The 26,633-nt window shown below is 47.1% G+C and overlaps 2 protein-coding genes across 2 annotated transcripts in view; both read left to right on the top strand.

Moving 5' to 3' along the window:
* Positions 1-269: 269 nt before the first annotated feature.
* LOC121461451 lies at positions 270-9,071 on the top strand. Its single transcript, XM_041672537.1, has 2 exons — positions 270-479; positions 4,710-9,071. The coding sequence occupies exons 1-2, from the start codon at positions 270-272 to the stop codon at positions 9,069-9,071; spliced, it is 4,572 nt and encodes a 1,523-aa protein (XP_041528471.1).
* Positions 9,072-11,931: 2,860 nt separating this feature from the next.
* Mei1 (meiotic double-stranded break formation protein 1) overlaps positions 11,932-26,633 on the top strand; it is a 61,394-nt gene continuing 46,692 nt past the window's right edge. The window contains exons 1-5 of the mRNA XM_041672379.1: positions 11,932-12,116; positions 13,616-13,739; positions 14,456-14,506; positions 22,018-22,091; positions 25,687-25,792. Coding sequence (XP_041528313.1) covers positions 11,958-12,116; positions 13,616-13,739; positions 14,456-14,506; positions 22,018-22,091; positions 25,687-25,792 — 514 coding nt within the window. The 5' untranslated portion in view covers positions 11,932-11,957. The remainder of the gene's footprint in view (positions 12,117-13,615; positions 13,740-14,455; positions 14,507-22,017; positions 22,092-25,686; positions 25,793-26,633) is intronic.

The raw sequence follows: 26,633 nt of genomic DNA, 5'->3' as shown, positions 1-26,633 counted from the left end.
TGGCCACATGGAGGCATAACACTCCATCTTGGAGCTCCTGTCTGAGCCTAGTCTGGTCTGGCCAGGAGAGGTTTCCTCTCCCAAGGGCCTGCTAGCCAGAACTAGCTAGAGCTGAAAGTGCAGCGGCAGACAGGCTCCTTTGTGAGGTGGCCTCAGTGACAGAGGTACTATGAAGTAAGGGGTACATCATCCCAAACTGGCTGAGCCAGCCACACCAGTATTTCCTTCCCACTCCCCTAAAACACCATCTACCTGACCTAATCTTTGCCATGTTGCTACCACTTCTGGGAGCCTGTGCCGTGGTGGGTCCATTCCATGGCCCTGAGTGGGATCCAGTAAGGGGCCTACTACCCCAGGATCAAAGCTGCAGGGACCCCCGGTGTTGTGGTAATCTGATTGTCTTCTGCCTCTTTCTGATCTGGCAGATCCGACAGTATTGGTACCGGGTTTCCAGGACCAGCAAGAAGAATGCCATCAAGGTAAAGGGGCCACTTCCTTAGCATCACAATTGTTAGTCACTTGCTACATGGACCCCGTTCTGTGTCTTGTGTATCAGAGATGAACTAAAGAGCTTAGGCTGGTCTGTGTAATCAACATCTAAGCCTTCAACCCAGGAGACACCCCAAATTCGCTTCTGTTCCTCACGCCATACACTCAATCCATTTGCAAGTTTTAGGGACCCTCCATGAATCCATCACTCATAGCTATGACTCTGGAGACCTCACTACACCACCCGGGCAGAGCCGCCAGCATGTAATTCTGAACCATGGCTGTCTGCGTCTGTCTGGAGTACCTTCCTTTCTCCTTTTAAAAAAGTTATGTACATGTAATTATGGCTCAGTGGGTAAGGGTGATTGCTGCCAAGCCTGATGACCTGACTTTGATCCCCAGAACCTGATGACTGACTTTGATCCCCAGAACCCCCACATGGTGAAAGTAGAAAAAGAAGTCCCACAAACTGTCCTCTCCACACCTATGCTATGGCATATACACATGGGCTAGTGTGTGTGGTGGTTGGTACAAGCCTGTAATCCCAACATTCAGGAGGCAGAGGCGGGCACTGCCCCAAGTTTGAAGCCATCCTGGTCTACATATCTAGTTCCCAGCCAGCCAGAGTCACGGAACTCTGTTTTGCAAGATATAAAAGGAAAGAAAAGAAACAGGCCATCAAGTAAGAAGTGTTGCTTAGTGAGAGAGAGAACATTTAGCCTGTTATAAAGCCTTGGCTACTGCTATCTGGGGGGCCAGCATCCAGCAGCACAGGGCCTTGAGAGGAATCCACAGAGTAGGTGTAAACTAGACTTTTCTATCTGAGGGGGTTTAGGAACAGAAACATTCACACGCTCTCTTGATGGCTTCCTTCTTTATTCTCTGTTCTCTCTTGTTCTTCCTCTGCTCTTTCTACTGTATGCTTTTTTTTTTTTTACAGCTTCTATAACCCAACAGAGTTTTTCAGGCAATATAGGACTTAACAAGGTGGTTACATTCTGTTTTTTAAGTGAACGGTTATAACGAATACAGGCAAAACCATGTTTTTCATCTCCCTTATGTGATGAAACATTTTATGTACTACAGGTGAAAAACAAATTGCCACAAGAACCCACATCCATTCATGCCCAAGCAACTTGTTATAGATTAATTGTACGGGCAAGCAAGGTGTTCTTGTCGGTTTTTTTTTTACTGGTAGGCTGCATTTTGAAGCTACAAAGAAAGGGCCAATTGCTCGATTACTCATCTTGAAAGGAGTCTTAAAGGAATTAAGTCTTAAAGATTTAAAGGAGTCTTAAGGGAATCACCAACCTAAGCTTTTTTTTTTTTTTTTGGTTTTTCGAGGCAGGGTTTCTCTGTAGCTTTGGAGCCTGTCCTGGAACTAGCTCTTGTAGACCAGGCTGGCCTCAAACTCACAGAGATCCGCCTGCCTCTGCCTCCCGAGTATTGGATTAAAGGTGTGCGCCACTACCGCCAGGCAAACCTAAGCTTTTGTATATGAAAAAGAATCAGTCAGCTCTACTTTAAAATTTTAGGGTACATATCCATTCTTAATAGTTTTTTTTTAATATCAGGAGATTGAGGGCAGAAATGGGTATAAGGAATTAATCATCACCTTTGGTCATCAACCAATCCTAGCAAGGAAAGCCAGCACAATCAGGGTGTATGTTGTATTTTGGATCCTACCCTAGCCTAATGAATCAGACAGCTCAGCTATGTGTTCTTGTGAACTTTAGCTTGTTTTCTGAGGATTTTTATTTATTTATTTTGGTTTTTTGAGAAAAGGATTCTCTGTAGCCTTGGAGCCTGTCCTGGAACTAGCTCTTGTAGACCAGGCTGGCCCGCCTCTCACCGCCTGACTTGAGGATATTTATCTTAAAACCATTATCAAGGCATCTGCTCTAAACTGAAGTTATTTTGAAGCTTTATTTTGGCTAATGGTACATGACAGACTCTTTTTTTTTTTTTTCAGATAGGGTTTCTCTGTAGCTTTGGAGCCTGTCCTGGAACTCGCTCTGTAGACCAGGCTGGCTGTGAACTCACAGAGATTTGCCTGTTTTTGCCTCCTGAGTGCTGGGATTGAAGGTGTGTGCCACCACTGCCTGGCCATATGACTGCCTCTTTTCAGCATTAAGAGTCAGCCTGGCTCCTGAGTAGCTCCTGAGGTGGAACTTATAGGCCTTAGCTGTGAAACATATTCTTGTATTTATTTTTATTCATCAAAACTCTGTATAGGCTATCATTATTATTATCAATTTAGACAGTACAGTTTAGATAGGGGTCATCTTCTTGACAAACTCCAGATAAAAATGCCCGGTAGAACGGGATGTTTCCAAGAGATGAACACACTATATTACAGGCAGTGGCGATCTCCCCACATCCACACACACCATGCTAGACACCAGAGAAAGAGAGCCACAGCAAACATGTAAAGGTACAACAGAAGCAGAAGATATTCCAGGGTCTGCAGTCCCGGGGCCTTGCCTAAATGGGCCCACCAGAGAGTTTCCTCCTGGGAGGCTGACACCTGGAGCTTCAATCATCACCTGCTACTCTTCTGACAAGGCCGTCAGCATTTGGCTTCAAACACTAGCAATGAAAACCAGGCATGAGACTGGGCATGGTGCCCACACCTTTAATCCCAGCACTCAGGAGGCAGAGGCAGGCATCTCTGTGAGTTCAAGGAAAGCCTGGTCCATACAGTAAGTTCCAGGACAGCCAGGGCTATAGAGAGAGACCCTGTCTCGAAAGAAAAAGAAAAAAGCAAACTGGGTATGGTGGTTTATACCTGTGATCCCAGCACTCAGGACCCAGGATGCAGATCAGGAGGAGTAATAGACTCTGTTTCAAGCCTTGCCTCCTCTTACTCCACACCAAGCAAGCAAGCAAGCAAACAAACAAAAAACTACTCTTCAAAAATCCAGACTAAATTGAGTGGTGGTGACGTATGCCTTTAATCCCAGCACTCGGGAGGCAGAGGCAGGCGGATCTCTGTGTGTTTGAGGCCAGTCTGGTTTACAGAGTGAATTCCAGGACAGGCCCCAAAGCTACAGAGAAACCTTATCACAAAAATCTAAAATACAAACAAACAAAAAACCCTGACCGGACTAGAAGATCCTGGGTTCGAATTCCAGCGCTGAAAAGACGCCCTGAACCCCACAATGTGACTTGTAGCTGCTACTAGTGCAGACCTATATGAAATCACAGGACATGCATTCTACACTGACCTTCTGTCCAACACCGTGCTTGTGTGCCAGACAGACTTCAAAACAGATCAAAACTCTGTGCTACATAAAACGCTAGAGTGGTTTCTGTGAGTCCACTCCCTTCTAACAAAACCAAAACCCTGGCCTCAATTCCAAGGCCTGATAGGGTCTAGCCTGCACCCATCTCTGGCCTCATCTTCCAGGGTTCTCCTTGTTGCTGGCTCCATTCTGACCACATGGCTGCTCCTTCCCTTTTTCCTTGTTTTTTAACGCTGGGGCAGAACTCAGGGTCTCACATACTAGGCATTGTGCTGTGCCACTGAACAACAGGAAGCCCTCACTGAGCATCTTTGCTGTCCTACGAACATAATCTTTCTTGTTCTCTTCCCGGGGTCTTTACACTTAATGTCTTTTCTGCCTATCGTACTCTGGTGTCACTTGGCTTGCCCCTAACCTCATTCTGTTTTCCAGACAGATATCACCTCCTCTGAGAGGCCTTCCTTGACTCTTCTGTCTAGCGGAGTTAACTGCAGCCCCTCCTATGCATTTATTTCCATTCAAATGCTTTTTCTGGGTGCTAACATTGATTTTTGTTTTGTTTAAGAAAGGGTTTCATATGGCCCAGGCTGGCTTCTAACTTGCTATGTAGCCAAGGATGACCCCGAACTTCTGATCCTCCTTTGTCTACTTTGTGAGTGCAGAGATAATTGGAGTGGATTCTTCCCATGCTCGGCACAGACTCTGTGAATTGAGCCACACCCCTTGCCTGATAGTTATGTATTTGTTTATTGTCTTCTCCATGTCTAGATTATGTTTCCCAGCATGGACTTTATCTTAGTCACATTAGTACCCACCGCACAGAACGGTGCCTGGCTCAGAGCAAGCCCACAGTATTTTGGGGTGAATACATGCTGTTTGCTTATGGGAAGTGCCTCCCACTTAGCACCAGCACCTACATCTGGGTAGTGGGACACTTAGTCAGATCTGTAAGGATCTCGGTCCTCACTTTTACAGGTGCCACCGCAGAAATGGGCAGTGTCATCTGCCAGACACGAAGCTTTCTCTGGGATGGTTCCCCAATTCTTTCCTCTTGGAAGAATCAGGGACCTGGATGTTCCTGTCCGACAATGGACACCGAAGCAGAGATGGGGATACAGGAAGAATGTCAGACAACAGAGGGGCACCCAGTATCTACTGTCACCACAGAACTCATGCCAAGACCTGCCTTGGTTTGTCCACACCTCTTCTGAGTCCATGCTTTGCACCTCTTCCTTTTCAAGCAGCACTCGTCTTCTTCCTAGGGACAATTCTTGGGACGTGTGGCAGGTCCCCTGGTCTTCTAGCAATAGCCAGGCCCACCCTTCCCTGGACATGTGCCAAAGAATGGAGCAGCTGCTGGCTCCCTCCCAGGAGAAGGTGGTGCCAGGAGAGCCTGTTAACCTGAAGTACCACCTCACCTCCACAACTTTAGCCATCTCCCCTCTAAACTTCCCTTTAGTTCAGAGGTCAAAGTTCTGCCTCAGAGGACTTCTGCCTGGTCCTCTTAACCAACAATTGGAACTGCCCACCAAGAAGTCTCTGGATAGCCCACAAGATCCCCCAGAACCACAGGGTAAAACCCAGACAGCAGACAGAGACTATAGTGAAGCTACTCCACAATACACAAAAAAGAGAGAGAGCAGATGGGAGGTTGCTTCAGAAATACAAGCATCTGGAGATTTCCTTCCAGTAGACTTTGGAGTGGAGAAGGCCAAGGTCCTGGCGTGTGGAAACCAGAGACTAGTCATGGAAACTGATGGAGAGATCTCAATGCCAGGGCGGGAGAAGCAAGACCAAATGGGAACCAAAGATAGAGAACAAACTGAGGAAGTATGGAAGAAAACCAAGGAGCCTGGGGATAAGAATCCTTCTACACAGGCTCTTATGGGAGAGGATCAAGAACAGTTCCAAGGTAAAACTGCCATAGCAACTCAGACACCAGAGTGGGAGAACAAGGAGGATGCTATGGAAACTCTGGCAAGGGGAAAGAAGAATGAGAAAGAAGCTAGTAAGGAGGACGAGGCAGAGGCCCAGGACCAAGGATCAGAAACACAGAGCTGGACTGGAAGTAGGAAGAGGGAGAATTCCCAAATGCTAACTCAGGGGACACAAGACCAGACTGGAGGGAATACTGGGACAGAAACTGAGGCAGGGGAAGGAAGAAGCAAGGAGACTGGAGGTGAGGTTGGTGTGAAAATCCAGACATCTGGGAGGGAGAACCTGAGAGAGGTCAAACAACAGGACAATGGAGAGACACAGGCCCTGCGGTGGGAGAAACAGGGATGTATTAGAACTCAGGATGAGGTCCAGACTCCAGCGGGGAAGAAGCAAGGATGGAGAGGAAACGCCAGGCAGATCCAAGTATCTAAAAAAGAGGACCAGAATCTGTCAAGACAAGAAGTTCGGGTGGGGCTGAGGAAGCTCAAGGAGATAAAAGAAGAGGACTGGATGGTGCTCCAGGCCTCGTGCTGGGGAAACCAGAGCCTGGTGCTGATTGCAATGGACAGAGGACTCAAGATATCGTGTTGGGGGAATCAGGATCAGGTTGGAGGGGAATACATGGCAGGGAGCCTGACACCTGAGGCTGAGAATCAGGGTCAATGCGGAGGTAAAACTGAGCCTTGTCCAGTAGAGAGCAAGAACGAGGAAAAGACTGGAAAGGAAAATGGGACGGATGAGCTGGCACCAGGGGAGAGAGACCCGAGAGGGGCTAAAGGCGAGGATGAAGCATGGCCCCAGACACTTGGGGAAGAAAATCGGGATCAGTTAGGAAATGGAGTTCATAAAAAGATTCACATACTAAAACAGAAGAATCAGGAGCAGACACGAGACAACAAGAGTGTAAATAAGCAGATACCAGAGGCAGAGAACTGGGAAGAAAAATCAAGTCATCATGTTGATGATACAACCCACACAGCAGGGAACAAGGAGGCAGAGAAGGCTGGGCATGAGGATGCTGCAGACATTCTAACACAAGGAATGAGACTCCTGCGAGGAGCTGGAGGAGAGGAAGGTACAGAGACCAAGGCAGTCACAAAAGAGAGCCAGACCGGGTTAGGAAGTAACATGGGTACAAACACCCATTCGTCAGAGTCAAATATCCAGACGCAGGTGGGACGTGAGGATGGAACGGAAGTGCAGGCTCCAGAGAAGAGAAACCAGAGAGAACCTGGAGATGATCATGTAAACCAGAGAGAACCTGGAGATGATTATGTAAAGACCCAGAGACCCGAAAGCGAGAACCAGGGACAGTTGACTGAAAATGGAGGGAGCTGTTCTACCAGGTGGAGGAGCTGGGAGCAGGCTAGAGGAGAGAACGCTTCAGAAAATGGGGCGCTGGAGAAGAAGAACTGGAGAGAGGCTGGAGGCGAGGATGGCAAAAAGATCCAGAGAGCCAGAGGAAAGAATCAGAGAGTATTAAATGAAGCTAATGGACAGACCTACTTGTTTGAGTGGAAGACCCAGCAAAATCTCAGAGACGGGGATGATGCAGAAATTCAAAATCAAGGGAAGAGAAACTTGAAAAATTTCACGGGTGATGGTGACCCAGAGACCCACGCCTCGGTGGAACAGGACCAGAGACAGTCAGGTAATGAAACTGATGGAAACATTCATACATGGGGGCAAAGAATCCAGAGCAAGGGTCCGGATGCTGCTGCAGAAACCCAGGATGTGGGGGCCCAGAGAAAATGCAGCGCTGATGATTTTGAACAACAGTCTCAAGTGAGGAGGAGAGGAGGCAAGGGCCATGTCAGAAGAAAGGATGCGGTCAGGCCCAGTCTCCAGGGTGACTCTTCTGTGACAGTGGGACCCACAGGCAGGAAGTACAGCTTGGTTCAGCCAGCTTCTCTCATTTTTAGGCACAAGCAGCCATTAGGTGGAAATGGTGTAGACTCTGTCCCCTGTCCTGAAGAACATCTAAGTAGCCAGGGCACAGCCCCTGCCTGGAAGCACAGAGGTTGGGTCACTGAAAGCTCCCAGGGGGCCCAACCTGAATCTCAAAGACAAGAGAGGGACAAGCGGGTGGATGCAGCAAAGGCATCCATGACATGCCAGCACCCTCACCCACAGCCTCAGGCATCCTCTGTCTTTCCCTCCCTCCTGTGTCCCCAAGTCTCCCAAGCTGCCCCAGCTCTGGCAAGTGCACCCGTTGTTCTCACCGCTCTGCCCAAAGGGCCAGCCCTCAAGAAGAGCAAGCATCTGCTCCTGGAATCCCTTATGAAGAGGAGGATTGCACACCTGAGGTGGGGCCTCCCTCGACGAATCCTAGAGTCTTACTTGCTTTTTCATTTCTTAGAATCTTGCTCTTTACCTCGGGCTGGCGTGAGGCTGCCTGGAGTACGCACCAACCAAGATCGCCAAAGGCAGCAGGAACGGCATTGTGAGCCCCAAGGATCCCCGTTAGGCCCTGAGTCTCGAGGCAGCTCTCAAAGCTGTCCAGTTCTTGAAAGAAAAAGCTCAAAACTTTCTACCCAAGTCCAGGCTCTGGAGAAGTGTAGGCCACCCAAGTCAGAGCCAAGGGGCAGCTCCATGCCACCTAAGAAACCCAAGAGAACCAGACCACCAGGGGGCGCAAGAGAACCACAGATCCAAGAGGAGGTCCTGAAGACCAATATCCCTGCTTCGAGGAATCCCAGGCCAGCAGCAGAGTCTAAGAGCTGGTGTGGCCCAGGGCAGGTCCAAGAGCTTTCTACTGAGAGCAGCAGGGGCAGAAAAATGGCCAGGCCTCGAGTCTCCCACGTGGAAGAGAGGGCTTCCAGCAGGGTGAGGGCCTTATCCTGTACAGAGGGCCACAACCACTGGAAGAAGGAATGCATACCAAGGGAAGCCTCTGAGCACCCCAGACTCAAATGCCCGCAGCCCCCACGCTGGAGAAGTAGAAGCATGGGACCTGCAGAGGGCAGAGGAGCCTGGCAGCTGCCTTTCCCCTCTTCTGCACGTGTCTCCAGCTTCAAGAACAATGTCCACTCTGCCGCAGCCAGGCTGAGCATGACAATCTTGAGCAAGATGCCACGGTCGCCACAGCCGGCTAAGCCCCAGCGCTCAGCCTCCCTTCTTACGCTGAGGAATCCTACCCCGCTTTCCAAAGTGAGTGACCCATACACAAGGGCAGACGGCACCAGTGCCCCCACTGCTTTGAAGAGGGGCCGTGAGTCAGCAGAACAGTGCTGTGCAGGAGTAACTGCTCCCCAGACGGAGAGCTACGAGGAGCATGAGGCACCTGGGAACCCAACTGGGGCACCCCCAAATCCAGCAGTTTCACAAAAGTTTGGTTTTGTGAGGTACTTGAGATATTTTCTCAGACAGCGTGGTCTTAAAAAGCAGGCCACGGGCTGAAGTCCTTTGGGCGTGCCAGAAAAGTCACGAGAGTGATCTGCTTTGTCCCAGGGCCTCTAATAAATTGGTTATTTGGATTCTGTAGGGCTACAGAAGCTTTGGTGTGTTGTTCAACTGTTCTCTTTTGGGATTTGGGATTCTTTGGGGACAGGATTCTACTTCTGTCCTCTAGTTTTGAGGGCTAGCAGAGTGTAGGACAATGCGGTATCATCTACTACCAGTCCTAATGTTGAAGGGAGCGGGCCCCTTGTTCCGTCCCGCCCACTAGCTTACACCAGAAATAATCACACAGAAACTGTATTAATTAAATTACGGCTTGGTCATTAGCTCTATTGGCTAACTCTCACATCTTTTTTTTTTTTTTAAATTTTCGAGACAAGGTTTCTCTGTAGCTTTTGGTTCCTGTCCTGGAACTAGCTCTTGTAGACCAGGCTGGCCTCGAACTCACAGAAATCCGCCTGCCTCTGCCTCCCGAGTGCTGGGATTAAAGGCGTGCACCACCACCGCCCAGCCTAACTCTTACATCTTGATTTAACCCATTTCTTTTAAATCTGTGTTCAGCATGAGGTTGTTGCTTACCAGGAAAGATTTAGCATGTCTGACCTGGCAGCTCCATGACTGCTCTCTCGCTCTCGCTCTCGCTCTCGCTCTCGCTCTCGCTCTCTCTTTCTTCCTCCCAGAATTCAGTTCTGTCTCCCTGCCTGCCTAAGTTCTGCCCTATCACCAGGCCCAAAGCAGTTTCTTTATTAACCAATGAAAGCAACACAAATACAGAAGGACCTCCTCCACCATCCTAACCTTCTTAGCCCCTCCCCCACATTCCTAGCTCCTCAAGGAAGAGTGCATTGCGGCTGTGTCATGGCTTTGTCTTGCCCCATTCCCAACTAATCCTGGTACTCAGCTCCAGTTGTTTGGAGGGTAGAGTCATCCTCTGCATGAGACGCTACTATCCAGACCCCTTTGAGGTCCTGTCAAGGCTGAGAAACCATTGAGAATGAGGGGACAGACAGACAGCAAGAGGCAGCAAAAGAGGACCAGAGAGAAACCCTGTCTTCTGGACCTGGCAGAACTGCTCCACCCATAAACTCACAGCACCTGTGATGGCCTGCACAAGACCTGTGCAAGATCAAGCCAGTCAGCATCCTAGCATGGAGCGGGAAGGGGTGAAGAAGCCTCCACTCCTGGGGAGCCCTGCAGACTTGATGGTCTCTGTGGAAGGGGAGAGTCAGTTTTCTTTAAGGTGTAGTTCTTGGTAGGTCAACCATACTCTAATGGATGACCCCATACTCAGGAGTATATGTGTTATGATTTCAGCCACAATAAGACTGATACTTCAGGGTTCTAGGGCCATGCATATGCAGACAAGCCCTCAGAGAGAAGTGCCTAATGGCCTCCAGGTATGTTAAAGGGCCCCGCGTGACCCATGTATGACTCAGCTAAGCCCTTGCGGGCATGCGTGAGCCCTGTCACCTGCATATGCCATAGCCACACTAACCCCCTGTGCCCATGTGCTAGGCAGCTTTTAAAAGCTGGACATGCCTCCAACTTAAAGGTGGGCGGTGGTGGCGCATGCCTTTAATTCTAGCACTTGGGAGGCAGAGGCAGGCAAGGCAGATCTCTCTGAGTTTGAGGCCAGCCTAGTCTACGAGAGCTAGTTCCAGGACAGGCTCCAAGCTACAGAGAAACCTTGTCTCGAAAAAAAAAAAGTGGGGAAAAAATGCCAGGTGGTGGTGGAGCATGCCTTTAATCCTAGCAATTGGGAGGCAGATGCAGGTCTGCCAACCTGGTCTACAAGACAGGACAGTCTCCAAAGCTACAGAAAAACCCTGTAAAAAAAAACCAAAAACCAAACAACAACAACAACAAACCCAAACTAAGACAGAACTTGTGGATTAGTGTTTGACAAGTTGACCCTGTCTTTAAAAAGTAGAGGAGGGAGGCAGGAGGACTGAAACCTGGAGTCCTGTTGCCCATGCCTTGTGAAAACCCCTCTTAACTTTTTTTTTTTTTTTTTTTTTTTGGTTTTTTGAGACAGGGTTTCTCTGTAGCTTTTTGGTTCCTGTCCTGGAACTAGCTCTTGTAGACCAGTCTGGCCTTGAACTCACAGAGATCCACCTGCCTCTGCCTCCCGAGTGCTGGGATTAAAGGCGTTCGCCACCACCACCATGCTGAAAGCCACTCTTCCTGAGTGTGATTTGGCACTACTGACTTCCAGCAGCGAGGTACAGCGGAAATGATGGAGCAGTCCTCCTGTCTCAGTCTCAGGAGAATCGGGAATTTAAAGTCATCCTCGACTGCATTTCATGTTTGAGACCAGCCTGAACTACATGAGGGCCTAACTCAAAGCAAAACCAACCAAACAAAAAGCAGGCTGGAGAGATGGCTCAGGGGTTAAGAGTACTTGTTCTTGCAGAGGACCTGGTTTGGTGCCGACGCTCAAATGGTGGCTCTCAAGCCTCCTTAACTCCAGCTCCAGCGGATCTTTCTGACCTCCAGGCACTCACGTAGTGCACATACATAGGCAAACACTCATAAGTAAAATTAAATCTAAAAACAAACAAACCCAAGTAAATAATAGCAGAAATCAATTTTCTTTCCTTTCTTTAAAGTCTGACAGCTACTTTATACTTTTCAACTTTCGATGTACTGAGCAACCACTTCCTGCCAAGGTCTAGGTAGTCCTTTTGGGTTTCGTTGCACACAATCCAGTCCTTGCCTACATAACCCGCCCTTGCATCGGCTGCTCGCTGGCGCTGACTGCAGCCTCGGCGCACAGGAGACACGAGCACGTACACGTGTCCCGTTCAGGCTTCCAAGTGCGCTTGCGCAAAAGCTGCGCGGGAAAACTTGCTGCAGAGCCGGAGCCTGGAGGTGGCTGTGGTGCAGATGACGGCTACTGACCATCCAGCGTTTGGGAGAGATGAAGAAGCGGTGCTGCTGCTCGAGAGGACCCATCACCGGCACGATCCGCGGTGGCTGCTGCCCGTGTCCCCTCATGTCTGCCTGGCCTGCGCACTGGAGCTGCTGCCGGAGCCCGGCGTGTCGGTGCGACCTAAATCCTCCCCCGTGGATCTGGCGCGGCCATTTCCCTCGCCCCCCTCAGCAAGCCGGTTTCTCTGAACTAGGCTTTCCTGAAAGGAAACCCAAACCCCATACGCTTCCCTTAGGCTCGCCCCTCTCTCGGCTGCAGCGGCCATTGCGTCTCCCCTGCAGCCCGCTTCCTCACCCCCTCGGTCCAGGTCGACCTTTCCTCAGCGGGTGCTGCCTGTGGCTTATCCTGTCTGAGTCTAGATGAGCCCTGGAGCCACGTACACCTCTAGAGCTCAGCGCCCAACACCATTCCCTCCCCTCCCCACACCACCTGCTCCCATGTTTGCTGCCCTTCTCCATCTTTAAGAAATAGTTCCGACTCGGCTCTTCCACCCCACTTCCTTTTAGCCCTAGAAAAATGCGCGAGAGGCTGTTTTGAGCTTTGCGATAACAGGAATGGCGACAGGCCCAGGTTCCTGACAGGCAGAAGTGGGGTGTACGGGAAGTTTGTTTGTTTGTTTGTTTATTCTTTTTTGAGACAGGGTTTCTCAGTAGCTATGGAGCCAGTCCTGGAACTTGCTCTGCAGACCAGGCTGGCCTTGAACTCACAGAGATCCTCCTGCTTCTGCCTCCTGAGTGCTGGGATTAAAAAGGATTGCATCACCACCACCTGGCTTGGGAAGTCAGTTTTGATAGGCAGAAGTCCTACACTCACCTTAGTAATGCTGCTAGTTTGGAGACAGGATCTTATAGATATTCCAGGATGGCCTTGACCTCACAGAGATCTGCCTGCCTCTGTGACTCCCAGAGGCCTGGATTAAAGGCTCACATTGCCATGCCTAGTGTTTCCCCCTTCTCTTGGCCTGACTTTTGTCTTGGGCATTTCGCAGGAACTGTATAGGGGACTGGCCCGTGTGAGGATTTATGTGTTTTCTCTGTCTACTGCTGAGGCTCATGAAGGGTTCCCCGAATCCTTCCCTGGGACTGTTGAAGAGGAATGAGCATGGGCCTTAGCAATGCCTACTTAGAGACTTGGATTTAAGTCCCTGGGAAAGTCTCCGAGCCTGTCTTCCTCATCCACAAAATAGGGCCAATATCGTTTTTTGCTCGCTTCGCCAAATTGTTAGGCTGAGATGTGTTGGTGGCACACACTTGTAATTACAGCACTTGGGAGATAGAGGCAGGAGGATCAATTCAAAGCTAGCTTCAGCTACACAGTGAGTTTGAGGCCAACCTGGGCTACATGAGACAAAAAAAGAATGTCTCTCTCCAAATGTATTGGTGGAGAAGAGTGACTGGGAATACGTGTTATGTAAATATAAGGTAGGAACATTAGTTTCTATATACTTCTATACAAATATGAATTCTTTATATATGTGTGAAATAATGGTGCATTTATCCATACTCTCTCTGGGGAGTATGACTCTCCCCACAGTGTAAATGGCTGCTTTAGTATTTCGGGCTATCTGATTATATTTGGTTGCCAATGAATACTTTTCTTCATCCGCTCAAAGTTGGTGCGCAAGAAGCACGTAGTGTTCTGCTTCCAAGATGCTCTCGTGAGACACACCTGCTTGGTCACGCAGCTGGTAGCTCAGGACGTAAGAGTCTGCATCCGTTTGGTACGCGTGCTTTTTGGTGAGCATCAACGGGAAAACTGTCATGAACTTGGCGTGTGAAGCGTGGTTTTCCCTCGGAGGATTTGGAAAGACGACTTCGATGTTTTGTATCATATGGCAGTTAACTAGCAAGTTTTGTTATACTCATAGCAAGATGGCTCCCTTCCTAAGCTACACGAGTCATTCTAATAAGGTAACTGTCCTTATTAGATCTAAGAGGCTAGTGAGTTACGGGAAGTGGGCGAGTCCTCCTGTACAGTTGAGGTTCCGCTCAGGGTCGGAGGCCTGGAATGGAGTCTGCTGACCTTGGTTATGATACTCATCAAGTTGCCTTTTCATGTGCCTTGGTTTCTTTCCCTGTAAAGTGAGGTGAGTCCTTCTTTTATAGGAGTCCAGTGTCCGGTGGAATGAGTCCTTGTGGGGAGGATGTTAACACGCATTCGTGCTGTGTGTTGAGGCTTTCTGGGTTTTCGACTGCCCGCTTAGACCTTTGTGGGGGATAGGACGATCTTTGAAGAAAGTAACAGCCAAAATTCATCTTTTAACCCTTAGATGTGTCAGACTCCAGAGCATACCGTCTGTTTGCTGTGCACATGGGCTATCTTAGACTGGTCATTGAGAAGTCTCGGTGTTGCTGAGGGTAGAATTTAGCAAGGGCATGATGCCTGCCTTTGAGGAACTGTATCTTCAGACGTCTCTGTTAACCAGGCGTTTCTTGTCTCACCCTGCTCCAAGGACTGTTGAACAGCGTGGAAGATGGGAGTGTAGCAGACCTCTGTACTGAAGGTAAGGCGCGCCTACCGAAACTGTGGTGCCTGCTATTCACACTGAACGGCAGCCCTGGTGGCCGAGGCTGTAGTGAAACTGCCCACTTCGGAACACAGGAGGGAACCCAGTCAGTTCATAAGGAGCTCCAGGTTTCTTCTGAGCATCAGCTCTTTGCGAAGTCCTGCATTAGGTATTAGGGACATTAGGGGTAAGATGTGGCCCCTGCCTTCTAAGAGTCTACAGTCCAGAGTGTAATGGTGAAAATAAAAACGCTGCTGTTCCCTGAGGGGCGCAGCGGCAGAAATGCTGCAGGTCCCCTAGTGGCTGCAGGCAGCGGGCAGCAGGTCCTGAGACCAGGGAGCCGCATGGTGGCTGAGAGACCAAGACAGATTGGCATGCCATGCAGAGAAAATGGGTATTTATTTAGTGGGTTATGGAAGGGAAGGGAAAAATGGGGAGAGAGGGAGAAGGGAGAAGAGCAGAGAGAGGCAGAGAGAGAAGTGGGGGGAAGGGAGCGAACAGCCGCTGCCTCTTTGGGAGAGAGACAGAAAGGGCTGCAGGCAGGCAGGAAGATCTGCCTGCCTCTGAGGTGGACAGGGGAAGGAGTCAGTGGGGCCTGTCTCTTAAAGGGGCAGGACAGACCGTTACACGGAAAAGAGATTGACTGGTAAGTAAGTGGGGTTGATGGGTGCTGTTACAAAGGCACGCATGATGGCTGTGTGCTGGGCATAGTGGCGCGTGCCTTTAAAACCAGCATTCTGGTGGCAGAGACAGGAGGATTTCTGTGGGCTTGAGGCTGGCCTGGTTTGTATATTGAGTTCCAGGGCAGCCAGGACTACCCAGGGAGACCGCCCCCCAACCAAACAAAAAAAGAAAAGAAAGGAAGGAAGACATGGCCAACACATTTTTTTTGAGCTCGGTGTGGTGGTTTGTGCCTGTAATCCCAGCTCTTGGTAGGTAGAGGCAGAGGTATCAGTAATTCAAGGACATCTTTGGCTCCCTACCATCCTGAGCTACCTAAGGACCTGTTTCAAACAAACAATAGGGCTGAAGAGATGGCTCAGTGGTTTAGAGCACATGTTGTCCTTGCAGAGGGCCTGAGTTGAATTCCTAGCACCCACATGGTAGCTTACAACTATCTACAGTTCCATTTCCAGGGAATCAGTGCCCTCTTCTAACCTCCCTAGGCACTAGGCATGTGCCTTAGTTTGGGTTTCTATTGCTGTGAAGAGACACCATGACCCCAGAAACTCCTATGAAGGAAAACATTTAATTGGGGTGACTCACAGTTCATATTGAAGTTTATTTTGGGGTTAAGCCCACTAAACTCTCAGGGTTCAGAAAGATTTGCCATAGCGGGCAAAAACTGGCTAGTTGGGTCTGAGGGTAAACGAAATAAATTAACTCACATCACTCTTTATCATGTCCCATCTTTTTATGACCTCTCCAGTGCCCATGCTGTTCCTTGCTCTTTGCTGTTTCTGTTGTTCTCGCTGTGCTTGCTGCTGTTCCCCCTCCCATGAGGTTTCCATCTATATAACCCACACAGACATTAGCAACCGTCTCAACATGCTTTTCTTTATTTTATTTTATTTATTTATTTATTTATTTTGGTTTTTCGAGACAGGGTTTCTTTGTGGCTTTGGAGCCTGTCCTGGAACTAGCTCTTGTAGACTAGACTGGCCTCAAACTCACAGAGATCCACCTGCCTCTGCCTCCCTGTAGCTTGAATTTTGACTATAATTCAGCCAACCTTATAAAGAGGGCACCAGTTTTTCATAACAAGCTCTAGCACTGGGTAGGCAGAGTCAGGTGGATCTCTGAGTTCCAGGTCAGCCTGGTCTACAGGGTGAGTTCCAGGACATCCAGGGCTACACAGAGAAATTCTATTTAAAAAAAAACAAACCAGCAAACAAAAAAGAGTTTTTCAGTAACTGGAGAGGTTTCAGTAACTGTAGGTGTTGACAGATTGGAAAGCCTATTCCAGATGCTTAAAAAAGTTCATCCTTGCTGGGTGGTAGTAGTGGTACGAGCCTTTAATCCAGCACTCAGCAGAGACAGGTGGATCTCTGTGAGTTTAAGGCCTGCCTTGTTTACTTAGTGAGTTCCAGGACAGCCAGAGATACACAGAGAAACCATGTCTCAAAAAACAACAACAAAAATTCATCCCTTTACTTCTCCAGATCCACGAAAATCTGTTAGCATTCTTTAAAGGAATAGAATTTACTGAATAAATTTGTCTGTCTGTCTATATCTATCTATCTGTCTGTCTGTCTGTCTGTCCATCCATCCATCTATCCATCTTATCTATAGAGAAAGGATTTATTAAAGTTGCTTACAGGCTGTGGTCCAACCAGTCCAACAATGGCTGCCTACCAACAGATGGTCCAAGAATCCTAATAGTGTTCAGTCCGTGAGGCTGGATGTCTCATTGGGGATCCAGAACCCTAAAGAGGTGAGCTTCTAATGGCAGTAAAGGAATGGACTTGTCAGTGAGAGCAAGCAGGCAAAGAAAGAACTTCCTCCTTCCATGGCCTTTAATATAGGCTGCCAGAAGAAGACGTGGCCCAGATTTAAGGTTTATCTCTCCCCTCAAAAGATCTGAATTCCAGATTACAAGTGGGTCTTCCCACTTCAAATGATTTAACTAAGAAAAAAATCCCTCGCAGGTGTGCCCAGCCGCTTGGGTTTTAGTTAATTCCAGATATAGTCAAGTTGACAACCAAGAATAGTCTCTGCAGATGGCAAAGGTGCTGGGGTGGAACGATTCTCGCCGAGAGTGAGAAGTGTGCTAGTTAGGTCAGAAACCATTCCAGTTGTCTGAACAGAAAAACAAAACCAACAAGAACATTTTAAAGAATTTTTTTTGAGACAGGGTTTCTCTGTGTAACAGCCATAGCTGTCTTATAACTAGTTCGGTAGACCAGGCTGATCTTGAACTCATAGTGATCCGCCTGCTTCTGCCTCCTGAGTGGTGAGATCAAAGGCATGCCACCACCACCCAGAAAAAATTTTTTTTTTTTTGATTTTTCGAGACAGGGTTTCTCTGTAGCTTTTGGTTCCTGTCCTGGAACTAGCTCCTGCAGACCAGGCTGGCCTCGAACTCACAGAGATCCGCCTGCCTCTGCCTCCCGAGTGCTGGGCTTAAAGGCGTGCACCACCACTGCCCGGCCCAGAAAGAATTTTTAAGTAGGTAACTGAAGACACAAAAAGTTTTCTTAGAGGCAGTTACTGTAGAAAGCAGCTTCCACTGCTGGGGCTGCATCTCTGAAGGAGAGGTTAGAGTTGTTAAAACTTAGAAGTTTGGAGGGCGAGCCAGGTGGTTGTGGTGCAGCCCTTTAATCCCAGCACTCTGGGGGCAGAGGCAGGTGGATCTCTATGAGTTCAAGACCAGCCAAGTATAGAGTATGAGTTCCAGGAAGTCAGAGCTGTACAGAGAAACCCTGTCTTGAAAAAACAAACAATTAGAAAAAGGAGTTTGGAGAGTGAGTCCTGTGAATGAAACAGTATCCTACTTACATACTGCTGAGCCATGGAGTTCGCCTGGTACCCAGGTCTGAGGCAGGGTGTCAACCGGAAGTGTCTGTCAGTGAGTGTCTTCTAGGGAAGAGGGGTGCAAAGAAGCTGATTGTGGAAAAACTGCAGGCTTAATTCAGCTCCTGTGGTGGAAAGGCATTGTTCCAGTTAAGATAAGGAAGTCTTAGGGAAATACTCCTCAGTATAGGAAGCAGACAGTGAACAAAACAAATAAATAAAAGAAGCAAAGGGAACAGCTCACTCTTTCCACTGCCCGTTATTGGCAGACATTAATTCAGCTTCACCCTCCCCAAATAACATCCAAAGGGTGGGTTTGGAGCTAAAAGACCATTATGTCACTCCTCCAACCCCCAAATTCATATGTTGAAACCCTAATTTCCAGGACCTCATGTCTTTTGGAGACAGAGCCTTCAAAGAGACAAGTTAGAATGAGGCCAGCGAGTGTGTGGCGGACGTTAAACACACAAAGAGACACTTAGTATGTACTTGTATAAAGAAGAGGCCTTGGGAGGACACAGAAGGCAGGCAGGCATCTGCAAGCCTGGGAAAAGGCCACATAGTGTGTTTCCAGCCTCCAAAAACCGTAAGAAAATGAATTTTGATTGTTTGACGTATTTCATCTGTGGGTATTTTTATTATGGAATTCCCAAAGAGCTAATACAGGATATAAAAATTCTCCAACAGTAAGAGGAGTGTTTCCCACTTAGTCACTGGTTCCTGACCCATGTATTCCGTGGTGCAGAGGACGCTTTAGGTCCTACGCAAGGAAGGTGCCCACCCTTTCAGAGTGGTGACCTCTCAACGGTGTCATAACTGAGTCTTTTTGTCTGATTTCCTTTTTGGGACAGGGTTTCTCTGTGTAGCCTTGGGACCTGTTCTGGGACTCTCTCTGTAGACCAGGCTGGCCTCGAACTCACAGAGATCCAGCTGCCTCTGCCTCCCGAGTGCTGGGATCAAAGGTGTGCGCCACCACCCGGTGCCATAACTGAGTTTTTATAGGCTGTTCCATGTTGTTAGTTCCAGGCCCACATTGGTTCCAGGTGGTGAAATATAGGACAAGATCGGTGGGTTTCATGAGCTGAAGCCCCTTTGTGTCCTTCTGCTGCGGTGAGATGAGTTCTTTGACCAAAGAGATGCTGTGTGGAATACAACAGCAGTGAACAAGGATTCTGTGAACTTATAGATGAGCTGCTGGCAGAACGAGCATGGGTTAGGAAGGTAAACCCATGGCCAGAGTATGTGTGTATTCCAGTGGGGACAAATTTGTGCCTTTCCGCCATGCAAGGGCACAGTATGTTATCCACCCATTGCCATGTGAATGGTCCCCATAGTGCCACTCTGTAAACTCAGAGTTGGTCTCTGCTATCTGTGGATTAAACATTCAGTTGTAACAGGGCTGGAGAGGTGGCTCAGTGGTTAAGAGCATTGACTGCTCTTCCAGAGGTCTTGAGTTCAATTCCCAGCAGTCACATGGTGACTCAAAACCATCTATAATGAGGTCTGGCGTCCTCTTCTGGCATTTCGGCATATATGGAGGCAGAATGTTGTATACATAATAAATAAGTCTTTAAAAAAAACAGTAATTAGTCTAGCCTTCAGGCGGAGTCCACGTTGAGCCCATCCGTGCACAGCCTCCAAGTCTGCCAGCACAGCCACGTTATAAATGTGTCTATTAAACAAACGTTGGGGGTTCAGAGAGGAGAGGATGGACACCCGTATGTGCCGTTCTGTGACCTCGAGTGTTCAGAACAGATACTCCCTAGAAAATGCTCACATAGGAGACAGATCTTGTCAGCAGATCTATTTATTTTGTCTTTCCCATGTTTGTGAACATTCCACAAGTCAATGTGATCTGTGTCTTTTTTCTGACCACATCTGTCCAGACAAATATGTGGACAGACATTTATTGTTTGTTTATTTTTGGTTTTTGGGGACAGGGTTTCTCTGTAGCTTTGGAGCCTATCCTGGAACTAGCTCTTGTAGACCAGGCTGGCCTCAAACTCACAGAGATCCGCCTGCCTCTGTCTCTTGAGTGATGGGATTAAAGGCGTGCACCACCATCGTCTGGCTGGATGTGTTTGGGCTACTTGTGTAGCCCAAACTGGCTTTAAACTCCTGTAGCTGAGGATAACTTTGAACTTGGGATCCCACCTAGTGCTGGGATTATAGGGTGTGTCACCACACTCAGTTTTGTGTGGTCCTGAAAACTGAACTTAGGGTTTCATGCATGATAGGCAAGTATTTTACCAACCGAGCCTTCCTGGGTGGGATTTTTGTTCGTGAGCACCACTGCAGTGATCCACTTTTAGCTGGTGCCGATGTATCGTACAGAACCGTTACCAGACCCCTATGAACGTCTCTTGAGGCCCTAGGGGGAAACTGGAAAGTGCTAGGAGGACCTGATTCTTTTTCCTGGTCCTTGTTTGCTTCCTGCTGCATCTTGGCTTTAGGGGTGGTGTCTTAGACTTCTACTTTTTTTTTAGTTTTTTTTTTTTTTTTTAGTTTTTCGAGACAGGGTTTCTCTGTGGCTTTGGAGCCTGTCCTGGAACTAGCTCTGTAGACCAGGCTGGCCTCGAACTCACAGAGATCTGCCTGCCTCTGCCTCCCAAGTGCTGGGATTAAAGGCGTGCGCCACCATCACCTGGCCAGACTTACTTTTTTAAAGAATTTTATAGTGTTCTGCCTTCATGTTTGCCTGCAGGCCAGAAGAGGGCACCAGATCTCTTTACAGATGGTTGTGAGCCACCATATGATAGCTGGGAATTGAACTCAAGACCTCTGGAAGAGCAGCCAAAGCTCTTAACTACTGAGCCATCTCTCCAACCCTGTTAGACTGCTTCTTTGTTCCAACAATGGTAGAACATTCCAGCAATGGCTATAAATCCACATAGCAGTTTTTCTAACCATTTCATGCTTCTTAAAAGTGCTAGCAGAAACATCTCAATAATTGTATAGCAAAGTAGATTTGGGGCTGAGAGATATGTTAATAATTGTCCCAGGAACTCAGCTTATAATTATCTTTTCTTAGATATAAAGGAGCAAACTCTGAGGAAGGAGAAAAGCAGTTAAAACAAAGTAATTTCCAGCCCTGGCTTCACAATAGATTTACTAAGAGACTTCAGCAATGTACTCACATTTTATATTAAGAAAAATGATGTTTGGGGAGAGGCCAGTGAGATAGCCCAGAGCGTAAGGACAGGTACTGTCAAAGCCTGATGCCCGGGGTTCAGTTCCTAGGACTCACATAATGGAGGAAGAGAACTGACTTCCAAAGGTGGTTGACCTACACACACACACACACACACACCACAAATGTAATAAAATGTTTAAAAAAACCCAAAACATATTAATAGGTAACTATATGTAAATATACCAGGAAATTTAAATAAATTATATATATATGCTTGTATTTGTTCATATTTAAGAACTGTTAATTCTTAATTGTTAATTCTAATTGTGGTGGTGCATATCCATAATCCCAGAGTTTGGGGAGGTAGAGGCAGGAAGATCAAGGGTTCAAGATCAAACTTGGTTATATCATGAGTTCAAGGCTATTCTGGACTACATCAGACCTTGTTTCAAAGCAAATAATAAATAAATAATAAAGGTACTTGGGTTTTTGTAGAAACTCTGATTGGTCTGGAATGGGACTTGGGTACTAGTGTTTTCTTATTCTTGTTTTGGTGTTGTTGAAGGTTGAACCCAGGACACCACACACGGTAAGCAGGCACCCCACCATTGTCATGGCCTCTGTTCCATATTGCCATGTTTTAAAAGCCTAGGTGATCCTGCTGTGCAGCCTGAGTTGGGAACGGCTCATACAGAACAATGAAGGTTGGCACACGCGCTTTAACGAGGGAGGTAGCGAAACCGACACCATTAGCAGCAAGCTAGTTACTGCCGTGCCCTTAGTTTGAGTAGACGGGCGGTGATAGCGGGATCATAGGCGTGCGGTTGGTCTTCTGGTTTGTAATGCGGTTGTGTCTCTTCAGTTCTTATCCAGCTCACCACCCAGCTGAAGCTGGAGCAGGTCATCCATTGCCTGGTGAGCGAGTGCTACAGAGAGGTGAGTACGGAGCTGTGGGTCCTCGAGACCCTCAGAGCCCTCAGATTCTATCTGAGCTAAGTCGGCCCTTCCACGTTCAGCATCCCGAATCCTGCCTCTTTGCAGTAGAGCCTCTTCTTGCCTGTGGAGTCATCCCATAACCCACGCCGGGTATCTAAGTACAGCGCACATTTCTACGATGAATTTATCAAGGGACTGGGGATTCTGTGTCTGGATTCGGGATTTCCACTCGGTTTTGAGTTGTAGGCGTGACTTGGTATCAGTATCTGAAGCAAACCTTGTACACATATGTGCAGTGTGCTTCCTTTGCCATGCTCACAGCCAGTTAAACAAGACCGAGACTGAGGGATAAGATCAGGACCATCTATTTGTTTGAGTTGAAATCTTAGCATGTAGCCTTGGCTGGGGGGAACTTGATGTGTGTGTAGTTCATGCTGACCTTGAATTCATGGACATCTGCCTACCTTTGCCTCCTGAATGTGGGACCAAAGGTTCGTAGCAGCTTAGAATTCTATGCACCCAGCTTAGAATCCCTTTTTATTTATGTTTCAGAAGGAAGATAAATGTTTACCTTAATCTCATAAAGAGCAATATTTAATTACATATAATTACACACACACACACACACATATTTGTTTGTTTGTTTTTCGAGACAGAGTTTCTCTGTAGCTTTGGAGCCTGTCCTGGAACTAGCTCTTGTAGACCAGGCTGGTCTCGAACTCACAGAGATCTGCCTGCCTCTGCCTCCCAAGTGCTGGGATTAAAGGCGTGCACCACCACCGCCCGGCTTAATTTTATATTGTATTTAAATGATATAATTATTTTGTATGGAATAGAGTAAATTTATAATTATTGTAAATATTCATCATGATGCCATTAACACCTATTAAGCACTTGCTCTGTGTTAGGCACTGTGAGGTGATTTGTATGCATTATTTCTTTCTTTTTCTTTTTTTTTGAGATCATCTATCCATATGTAGTCTAGCCATTGAACTTTTGAGCCTTTCAAGTGTTTGCATTATACACAACAATATCCAGTTTACATGAAATATCTTTTAAAATTAAAATTAAACTTTTATTTTAATGTGTATGGGTGTTTTGTCTGCGTGCATACCTGTGCACCACATGCATGCCCTCAGAAACTAAAAGATGGTGTTGGTTCCACTGGAACTGGAGTTACAGATGAGGTGGGTGCTGGGAACCAAACCTGAGTCTTTTGAAAGAGCAGCTAGTACTCTTAACCACCGAGGCATGTCTCTAGACCCCCTCCCCAGTTTTGAGACAGGATCTTATTAACAGACCAGCCTATCCTTGGATTCGGGATCCCACATCTCTGCCTCCTGAGTTTATGGGATTAAAGGCATGAGTTGTCATGCCTGCCGTGTCTCATCATTCCACCACAAGAGTCTATGCAGTAGCATCTCAGGCTGGAGAGATGGCTCAGAGGTTAAGAGCACTGGCTGCTGCTCTTCTAGAGGTCCTAGGTTCAATTCCTAGGAACCACATGTTGGCTCACAGCCATCTTTTTGTTAAAGATATATTTATTTATTATGTATACAGTATTCTTCCTTCATGTATGCTCATATGCCACAGAGGTCACCAAATCTCGTTACAGATGGTTCTGAGCTACCATGTGGTTGCTAGGAATTGAACTCAGGACCCCTAAAAGAGCAGCCAGTGCTCCTAACCTCTGAACTGTCTCTCTAGCCCCCCTCACAACCACCTATAATGAGATCTGGTGCCCTTTGTGGTATATGGACATACATGCAGGTAGAACACTGTATATATAATAAATAAAAGAAAGAAAAGGATTTTTAAAAGACAGGAAAGGTTACTCTCCCTGTAAAGCAAAAAACATAGTGCTGGTCACACACAGAGCATTCATTAAAAACAGCCTGGTGTTGCAGCCTGTAATACCCAGCCACAGCTATATAGATTTTAGGCTAGCATGGGCAATGCGAGATCTCAAAAAACAAAGTAGTAAAAGTTCACATCCATTATAAGGTCAGTAAAATAGAAATGATGACTCAAGTCATGTGACACCCATTTATTATGCTGGGGATATAGCTCAGTGGCATAGTGAAGTCCTGCGTTTAATCCTCAGTACTACATCCACAAAAAGTTAATTGAATTTTCAATAACAGCAGCTAAAATATGTATGTAGCCGGGCGATGGTGGCGCACGCCTTTAATCCCAGCACTTGGGAGGCAGAGTTCGAGACCAGCCTGGTCTACAAGAGCTAGTTCCAGGACAGGCTCCAAAGCTACAGAGAAACCCTGTCTCGAAAAACCAATAAAATAAAATAAAATAAAATATTTATGTATATATATATTAGAGTCTGTAAATGGAGGCTGCTTATTCATTTCCCGGCCACCTGGACACAAATAATCACACAGAAACTATATTAATTACAACACCATTTGGCCGATATCTCAGATGTATTTCTAGCTGGCTCTTAAATCTTTTTTTTTTTTTTTTAGTATTTATTTATTATGTATACAATATTCTATTTGTGTGTATGCCTGCATGCCAGAAGAGGGCACCAGACCTCATTACAGATGGTTGTGAGCCACCATGTGGTTGCTGGGAATTGAACTCAGGACCTTTGGAAGTGCAGGCAATGCTCTTAACCTCTGAGCCATCTCTCCAGCCCCTGGCTCTTAAATCTTAAACTAACCCATTTACATTCTATTTTACCATGAGGCTCGTGGTTTGTAACCTCTTGCTTCTTGGGCAGCTATATGATATCTCCTATTTTCTCTGTATATCTCTATTTGGATTTCCCACCTAGCTTTATTCTGTCCTGCCATAGGCGAAAGCAACTTTATTCATTAACCAATAAAAGCAACACATATACAGAAGGACCTCCCACATCAAGAGTCAGTGTTTTTTTGTTTTTTTTTTAAAGATTTATTTATTTTTTTATGTATACCTTGTTCTCTCTGCATGTACGCCTGCAGGCCAGAAGAGGGCACCAGGTCTCTTTACAGATGGTTGTGAGTCTTTACAGATGATTGTGAGCCACCTTATGATAGCTGGGAATTTAACTCAGGACCTCTAGAAGAGCAGCCTGAACTCTTAACCTTTCAGTCACCTCTCTAGGCCTAGAGTCAGTGTTTTATCTTTATGAGACTTCCAGGTTTTATCTTCCAGTTTCTGGTTCTAAAGGAAGCAAAAAAAAAAAAAAACCGAAAAAAAACAAAACAAAAACCCCCAAAACAAAAAAACACCTTACCTATTTATAGATTTTGCATTTTTAAACCATTTTGTTACGTGTGTGTGTGTGTGTGTGTGTGTGTGTGTGTGTAGATTGAGCCCAGGACCTCAAGCATGCTAGGCAAGTGTTCAGCCACCAAGCTACATTCCCAAACCAGAATATGGTAATATTAGTACAGTTTAACAAGAGTGTACTGAGCCAGGTTCTGAGGCCTTGGAGAGGAATCTGACTTGGTCCCCTCCTCCAGGTGCTCCCAGTTGAATGGAGACTTAGCTAAAGTTAATTGTGGTGAGAGACAGGCATAACAGGCACTAGTCTGGGTAGGGCAAAGTCATCACTGGAGGCTAGCCATGAATCTGACGTGTTCACTTTCTGCAGCTGTGTTGCATGCCCTCCATGGGAGGCAGCCTGGCCATCATGACTCTTCTCGGCAAGCTGGTGGATGCCGTTTCTGGTTTGGCGGATGAGCTTGTAAGGGAGCATGGTGAGTTTCCTATGGAGAGGGTGGCTCCTACCCTTTACCTGCTTTGGTCACATTGCCACTTGAGTGTCCTGTTAACTGTGTGCTCATACTTGGGAAGGCATTGCTTTCCTTATTGTTTTTGTTTGCTTGCTTGTTTTTTTTTTTTTTTTTTTTTTTGATTTTTCGAGACAGGGTTTCTCCGTAGCTTTTTGGTTCCTGTCCTGGAACTAGCTCTTGTAGACCAGGCTGGCCTTGAATTCACAGGCTGGCCTCTGCCTCCCGAGAGCTGGGATTAAAGGCGTGCGCCATCTCAGCCCGGCTTGTTTTTTTTTTTTTCAATCTGCAGTATGTGCTTCATATTGTTCAGTTTGAAAACAAAACAACAACAAAAAAACAAAACAGTTTCCGAGTTTCTTGACTCTGGTCTAGGGGATACCAGAATTAGAGGTGTGCACTACAAATGAACTAAGGGCTTATCATGACCTTCCTTCTGGGTGAAAAAACAAATTAGTTCTGGGACATAGAAGCACCTTTACATTATATTAGAGTGTTTGTTTGTGTGCACAAGTGTGTGCAGCGATGTACGTGCCTAGACAGTTTGTGGGATGCAGAGAACAACTCTTGGGAGTCATTTTCTTCTGCCAGCCTGTGGGATCTGGAGACCAAGCTCATGTCATCAGGTTTCCAGGCAAGCCCTCTACCCACTACTCACAGACCCAGACACACTCTAGAAAAGATCTGTGGCATGCAAATCATATCTCCCAGAGGGTCGTCCTTTAAGTTCTGACTTTCTCTTTTGGTCGTGTACTTAGGAAGCGTTTTTTTTTGTTTTTTTTGTAGGGAAATCACTATTACCTCACTG

This window comes from Microtus oregoni, unplaced genomic scaffold (genome assembly GCF_018167655.1).
Source record: "Microtus oregoni isolate MIOR12 unplaced genomic scaffold, Mior012 000022F_ref0000154, whole genome shotgun sequence".
NCBI classification, from domain to species: domain Eukaryota; kingdom Metazoa; phylum Chordata; class Mammalia; order Rodentia; family Cricetidae; genus Microtus; species Microtus oregoni.
Note: the sequence above shows the minus strand (reverse complement) of the source record. Positions and strands in the feature narration are given on the sequence as shown.

Coding starts and splice junctions, on each gene's coding strand:
- LOC121461451 (XM_041672537.1), top strand. CDS start 270: ATGTTGCTACCACTTCTGGGAGCCTGTGCCGTGGTGGGTCCATTCCAT. Junction 480..4,709: donor GCAAGAAGAATGCCATCAAG/GTAAAGGGGCCA, acceptor TCACTTTTACAG/GTGCCACCGCAGAAATGGGC.